The sequence below is a fragment of the Galeopterus variegatus genome, unplaced genomic scaffold (assembly GCF_000696425.1).
Source record: "Galeopterus variegatus unplaced genomic scaffold, G_variegatus-3.0.2 Scaffold53, whole genome shotgun sequence".
In the NCBI taxonomy this organism is placed as follows: domain Eukaryota; kingdom Metazoa; phylum Chordata; class Mammalia; order Dermoptera; family Cynocephalidae; genus Galeopterus; species Galeopterus variegatus.
Window position 1 is genome coordinate 1,369,080 of NW_007726164.1, and position 7,133 is coordinate 1,376,212.

Below are 7,133 nucleotides of genomic sequence, written 5' to 3' on the forward strand. Positions count from 1 at the left end.
TCTCTAGCGAGCATGAGTCCCGATGAAGAGCTGCGGGTTGGCGGCCCCAGCTACCCAGAGCCCGCGGCGCGGAAGCGTAGAGCCGGGCCTCGCCGCAGCTCTGGCTTTACCGGTGCTCTCCCCTCCGGCAGCCAGGACAGTTTTTTATTACCTGTAGTCGCAGGCCAAAAGTGTTTACCACTTCACCTCGGAGGACCCACCGCTGCTCAAGAAACAAATATTTAGTCTGGAGGCCTAACAAAAAAAAAATATTAGGCCTCTTTCATGTCATTCCTCCTTTGGAGCAAAGTGAGCTTTTTAAAGTCCATATGGAGAAAGTCCTTCCCGCCTCCGCCGCCCCTCCCCCAATCTTAAAAATTCCTGCCAAACTACGTGGGCCTGGGTTGGATTCTTGTCCTGTTTTGAGTGGGTCCTCTCCCTTGGTAGTGAGTGGGTCGGGAGCTCTGACGGCCCCAGAGGCTGCGTCTAAAATCCAGGGGCATTTGACAGGCCGGTTCCGAGCCTCAGCCTCCGTATTCTGGGAGAGGTGTGAGGTTTGTTATTTCATCAATAAACAGAACTGCATTCATCTTCTCAATACCCTTTACATGGGCTAAATGTTTTCAAAGTAGGTCTTATCTACATAAGACATGCAAAATGAGAAAAGCAACCCAAAAAATGCTTCCCAAAGCTTTTAAGCTACCTTACGACTTGTACATTATCTGAGATAAGTTTAAATCATGAGCAAGTCCCCAACCTCTCTGTGTAGGAGGTTCCTGATCTCTGAAAAGGGGATAATAGAACAGATTTCGAAGAGTTGCTGTAAGCTGTAGAGGAGATAACACACATAAAACACTTGTAATTGCACAGTAAGAGCTTTCTATAAGTCAGCCAATATTCCTACCAGTAGGTGTGGAATCTGAGTAAGTTAAGGAACATTAAATATTAGAATGGAATGTTCACTGCGCCCACGAAACATTATTGTCAGCTAAACGCAGTTTAGTGAGAAAATATAGGTGTTTTTACTGTGAAAAATTTCCCTGACATGGTCTCAAATGTACTTTTTACAATGAATGTGCTAGAAATGCAATATTAGTATTATTTAAAAGGTGCAAAATAATTTTCAAAACCACTAATGAATGAAGGTGTCGCCAAGAAATGGTGTTTTCCCTTTTCAACAGACGGAGGCCTGGTTTGGAGCAGCCTTTGGGATTAGAGGCGCCGGGTCCCAAAAAAGGGAAGGGAGTGGGTGATAATGGAAGGGGTCTCCGGCCACACTTCAGTCCCCAGCGGCGGCTTCCGCGATTGAAAAGCATCTCGCAGCAGCCGAAACCGCGAGGAAAACAGATGGGGGCGCCAAACGACAGCAATAAAGGCATCCACGGATTTCCGCCCCGGCAGCGCCTCTGCTCTTCCTTACTCCCGCCAGGGCCTTGGTCCCCCACAGACCCGAGCCTGGACCAAGGTGTCCCATTCAGTCCCTGGAGCAAGCGGGGGCTGCGTAGGGGGACCCTTTCCAGGTCGCTGCGGAGCGACTGCCAGGAATGGTGGAGCTGGGCCTAGGGCTGAAGAGCAAGTGGGGGCGTCCGCAGGGCTGAAGTCCCACCGCGTCAATGGCCCGAATGCCGGTGTGAGGAGAACGCTGATCACTTGGAGCTGGGTTGCCACCGGGACAGGGGCGGAGGTGGACGCCGGGTCAAATCCTAGTCCCGGTGTCTGACGCCCACTGTGAGTTCCCCGCCGCCTGTCCCCGCCACCCCCCTTCCCCCCAGCCAAAGCGTGCCTATCGAGCTTTTCGTTTATTACCTTAAAGAGATGGAATTGATTTTCTAAGCAAAGCCTGCGTTGTAGAAATAAGTCGGAGCCGAGGGGAGCAGGAGAGAAACTTTTGGCATTAACTATACTCGTATGTGTGTATACAGTATATGTATATAAATATATTTCACACCTCGCTTCCTCTTAACATTCCTGATGCGCCCCCAACGGGTCCAAGGTTAAAAGGAAAGAGCCAACAGACAGATGGGCAAATAGATCCCGGGTTTGCCCCTCACACGCCCCGATGTGCTGGGTGTGCCGGGAGAGCGGGAAGGAGGGGGCCCCTGTTGGGGTCTGGGTTGGCTCTGGGGCGGGGATGCAGGACCCGAGCCCAGATTGCCCGGATCTCTCGGCTGCTTCGGAAGCTCGCGGGCAGACCTCCGTGTTCTGTCCCTGTCCTCTTTCGTCCCCCTTTGGGCTGCTGGAGGGTGGGCACAGTGCTTCGGGGGTCCGGGTAGGTTGGGATGCAACCGCGGGAGGAGATGAGGACTGGCCTTGAGTGAAGATTGATCTTCGTTAAAATGGTTGCCACCAGCGTCATTATGACTATCAAAGTTATCGCCAAAAGGCTCTGCCGCCAAGCTCAGGCCTCAAGGAGCAGCAGCAAGGCTGGTAGGCGAGTCTCCGAGCCTGGACTCAGCACCAGGAATACCCCGGGCCACAGGTAAGGGGCTGGGGTTGAGGGGGAGGAAAGAGAGAAGGAAAAGGAGCAAATAGGCGAAGGAGGGGAGGCAAGGAAGGGAGGAAGGGAGGAAGGGAAGAGGGGTGGTAGGGGAAGAAAGCTGTCTCCTCTTTCCCCCTTTGACCTCAAATTCCGGCGACTTTGCTGCAAATAATTCTATTTGAGAAGGGAGGGGAAAAACCGGCAACGTAAAAAGTGAATTCGGAGCGGCCCGTATGGCGCTGTAAATCGCGACTGTATTTAATGTTAGCTGTCGAATTCTGCTATCAAATCGTTCAGCCTAGTTCATTTCCCCCAGGGAACATGCGTAGGCGAGGAGCCTATTCATCAACACGATTATAAAAGTAAAAAACCAGAGACTTTGAGTTCAGAACTCATTCTGCAAACGGTGTTAGAAAATCAGAGAGGATCTAACGATTTCCGTTTGGAGGCGCGGGCCCAACGCACCTCCCTGGCCACGTAGCAAGAAAGCGCCTTCAAAACTCTGGGAGATATGCTCTCTCTCTCTATTCCCCCCCCCCCAGGGTGGGAGGAGAGCATCCAGGCTGAGGTGAAGAAGTAGGGAGGGAGAGAACTCGGCGTCCTATTTGTTAAATAAAATACATATTTGGTTCTGAAATCCCAAAGATAAGTAAACCAGACAGGAGCGGCGCAAGGTCTTCTTACGCAACTCTTCCTGCATCCTCCCCCTTGCCCCCCCCCCCCCCCCCCCCTGTTTTAATGTTAAAAAAAAAAAAAAAAAAAAAAAAAAAAGCATCCTTCCAGAGAATCTACTCTGGAAAATCAAAGGGTTATCTATTATTTAACACGTATCCATGTCCGAGGAAAAATGAGGAAGGTGCTGCATGATTAGGACCTAAGGGGCAACCCAGCAAACTGAGAGCGTAATGATGCCCCTAAATGAAGGGGGAAATGTGCCGCGGCGCGCTCTATTAATCAGACTGTCAATTTCACCCCCGAGGCCAAACCCCCGGGCGAGCAGAACTGGCTCGGAGCGGGCAAAGGACCGGAGCCTTCCTTCTCACTTCTTGTCTCTTCTCGCCTCCTACCTGGATCTATTTGTCTGCTCTGAAGCCGCCTTCATTACCCACTGACAGGAGCGTGTATTTATTTGCTTATAAACCTGTTACAATAAATGATTATTCGAAGGCGTCATTCGTACCTTAATGACGAGCGGGCGCTACTTTTTGATGAATGACATCTCGGGCTCGGAAGGATGCATGGGTCATTTTGACCAGTCATTCCCTCGCTCTGGCATCCCACAATTTTTCCGCCTCCCTCCAAAAGAGATAATAATATTTAGAGGCTCTCGCTGGGGCTGAATGAGAATTAGCCCTAGGCACAGCCCATCATTAGGACGGGACAGCCGGGCCGCTGTGACATTTTTAAGAAAGCTGAGATGATGGAAAGAATAAGAAAAGAGATGATTCTGATGGAGAGAGGACTGCACAGCCCCACGGCCGGCAAAAGATTCTCCAATTTATCCGATTCGGCTGGCAATGCTGTGCTCGAGGCCCTGGAAAATTCGCAGCACCCGGCTCGCCTCAGCCCGCGCCTGCCGTCCGCCCCACTGCACGGTGCTCTGGGAGACCTCCCAGCCAAGGGCAAATTCGAAATAGACACTCTGTTCAACCTGCAGCACCCGGGGAGCGAAAGCACCGTCTCCTCCGAAATTGCCTCCACCACCGAGAGCCGCAAGAAACCGGGCCATTATTCCGAGGCGGCCGCCGAGGCTGACATGAGCAGCGACGTGGAGGTGGGCTGTTCGGCGCTGCGCTCCCCCGGCGGTCTCGGCGCCGCGCCGCTAAAGGAAAACAATGGCAAAGGTAACCGGGCTGCCCGCTCCGCGCTCTCCAGTCCCACCCTCCTTGCTCCTCCGAGACCCCCGCCGGCGCTTCTCAGTGTCGATGCCCCTCAGACCTTCCTCAAGCAGGCTGCAGCGAGCTTGCTCGGGTGGGGGCGGGACGCATGCCAGGGACCCTGCCCTCCGGCTCTGCTCCTTGAGCCTCCGAGCAAGGCGCAGGCCTGCGGAGCTATGGGCGCCAGGCCCGCCCGCCCTCGCTCCTGAGTCCGAGAAAATGTTTCTGCCGCGGCTCTACGAGCCGAGCGGAGAGAGCCGATAGACCCTTAGTCAGCCGCTGAGTAGCTCTCGGGGCAGGGTGCCTCGGGAAGCTGCTCCGAGCTCCTCTGCCTCTGAGACCTCAGGGCCGGGTGCAGGGGGGCATTCTTCTGAGTCTGAGGGAGCCTCGCCGGGCGCCTCTGCTCGACCCGCTCAAGTCAGCAGGAGAGAGTTGAAAAGAGTATTCCACTCTCTGAAGGCTGGGGTTTGAGCTGCTGCAGTCTTGAGAATCTTAAAATGTTTTTAACCAAACCCCAAAAACTGTCAAAGAAAGGTTAGAGGCCCATACGGAAAGCTGCCCTGCTGTCTCCAGATCATGGCAAACCCAGAGCTTCCCAAACCGCGCCCAAGGTAGGCGTTTTCCCTCGTCCGGCTTTCCTCCTTAGCTGAAAATTTCTAATTTTTAAAAACCTCCCTAATTCGGTTTCTATTATGTGGTTAGAAGGGCTGCCCAAACTTTATTGATTACATTAACAGTAGCAATTAGTAAGTGCGACAGACCCGCATCAATTCCGTCAGCGACTATCCTTCCTGACTTGGCTTCCACTCTCCTTGTTCGTGCAGCCCCAGCGCAGGGCTCTCGGCCCTACAGCGACTCATGAGCTGTCGGCTGTTTGTTTGCCAGGGTACGCGGAGAGCAGCTCGACCGCGGGCACCACGACGTCGGCGTCGGGCTCGGGCCTCGGTAGCCTGCATGGAGGCGGCGGCGGCAGCGGGGGTGCGGCGCTGGGCAGCTCCGGCTCCGGCGCGGATCAGGTGCGGCGCTACCGCACGGCGTTCACCCGCGAGCAGATCGCGCGCCTGGAGAAGGAGTTCTACCGGGAAAACTACGTGTCGCGGCCCCGCCGGTGCGAGCTGGCCGCTGCGCTTAACCTGCCCGAAACCACCATCAAGGTATCGATTCCAGCGCGCGCCTGCTCTGCCCCCCCGGGGCCCACCTATGTTGATTTGTTTCTTTTTCCCCTTTCTCCTTTCTGGGTGGCTAGATTTAGCTGAGGTCCTGGAAATCTGCGGGGGGTAGTCACCAAAAGAATTGCTTTATTTATTTCCCGGCTGCCGAATTCGAACAGTTGGCCGGACTGGCTGACCGGGGATGGTTCCTGAATGGCAGCAACGATGCCGCAAACGCTTGCCTCCACTCGGTTCTGCCCAAAGCCGGCCCAAGGCCCCAGGGCCCCACTTTCCCCTAGGCAACAAAGCCGGCTGGTCTTTGTTCCTCTAGCACGAACCAAAGGCCAAACTTTTCAATTGCCCTTGATCTTGGAGATTTATATTCCACACAAATCGTTAGAACATGAAGAAATGGATACCGTATTTTAAAAATCGATTGGGTTGAAAAAGTAGTTTCCCAAAGTTTTCTCTTGGGCAATGGAAAAAAGGCAACCTCCTGGGGAGAAAATGCAACGAAATTCTTCTTATTTATACATATCTTTAGGTTATTAATTTTATTATACATCCGGGAGAGATAGCTGTGACGTTGGGCGACTTGGTGAACACTTCACGGAGCATTCGACACTCTAGAAAAAGAAAAGAGAAAACCCCAGTGGGTAGAGGAGGGATGTGTAAATCTCCCTCCTGTTTGATCAGGCTTTCTTTAATTTAGGGTCGTGATGAATGATGTCTTTATTAGATACTGTGTTGGGGGGGGGTAAAAAAGTCCCCTTTCGCATTTTATGGGGACATTGCTCTCGCCACTCATTTAAGACAAACGAAAGAATAAACTTTTCCCTTCAATATCAAAATCGGACCCGTGCCCCTAGGGGCAGGTCCAAGAAGCTCGGAGAGCTCAAGACCTCGCGCGGCCACCTCTCAGAAAAGCTGCACGGCAGCCTCTCTTCAAAGTCTGCCTAGAATCCCCGAGCAAATCCTGGGATTGAGAGACGGGTGCTCAGCAAGGCCTGGCACCGGTGGGTGGCGGGAGGGAGAGGAAAGGTTGGGCTGGGTTGAGAAAATGCAGCAAGAGGTAAGGGCGCAAAAGCCCAGGGAGCCGCAGCAGCCTAGAGGAGGCTCTCTTTGCTGAGTAAAGTGTGCCCACAGCGGTCCACGTACTGCCCTCCACACTGTGCCAGCTGTGAGAGCAGAGGGGACTCGGGCTGGGCTCGGTCACAGAGGACTAGGCCAGGCCATTCAGAGGTCCGGGAGGGGCAGGAAGGCTCGGGCCGGGGGCCGGGAACATGGGGCTCTCCCTAACCCGGGCCACCACGCGGTTCTCCCCGCAGGTGTGGTTCCAGAACCGGCGCATGAAGGACAAGCGGCAGCGGTTGGCCATGTCGTGGCCGCACCCAGCCGACCCCAGCTTCTACACCTACATGATGACGCACGCGGCCGCCACCGGAAGCCTGCCCTACCCCTTCCACTCGCACGTGCCACTGCACTACTACCCGCACGTGGGTGTTACGGCGGCGGCAGCGGCGGCCGCAGCCTCTGGCGCAGCAGCTGCGGCGTCGTCGCCCTTCGCCACTTCCATCCGCCCGCTGGACACCTTCCGCGCCCTCTCTCATCCCTACTCGCGGCCGGAGCTGCTGTGCAGCTTCCGTC

General features: G+C 54.5%; 1 protein-coding gene across 1 annotated transcript in view; it reads left to right on the top strand.

The window, feature by feature from the left end:
- Positions 1-3,875: 3,875 nt before the first annotated feature.
- The window catches only part of EVX2 (even-skipped homeobox 2), a 4,439-nt gene continuing 1,181 nt past the window's right edge, over positions 3,876-7,133 (top strand). Inside the window, exons 1-3 of the mRNA XM_008573745.1 lie at positions 3,876-4,302; positions 5,221-5,489; positions 6,815-7,130. Of these exons, the coding sequence (XP_008571967.1) occupies positions 3,876-4,302; positions 5,221-5,489; positions 6,815-7,130 (1,012 nt within the window). The remainder of the gene's footprint in view (positions 4,303-5,220; positions 5,490-6,814; positions 7,131-7,133) is intronic.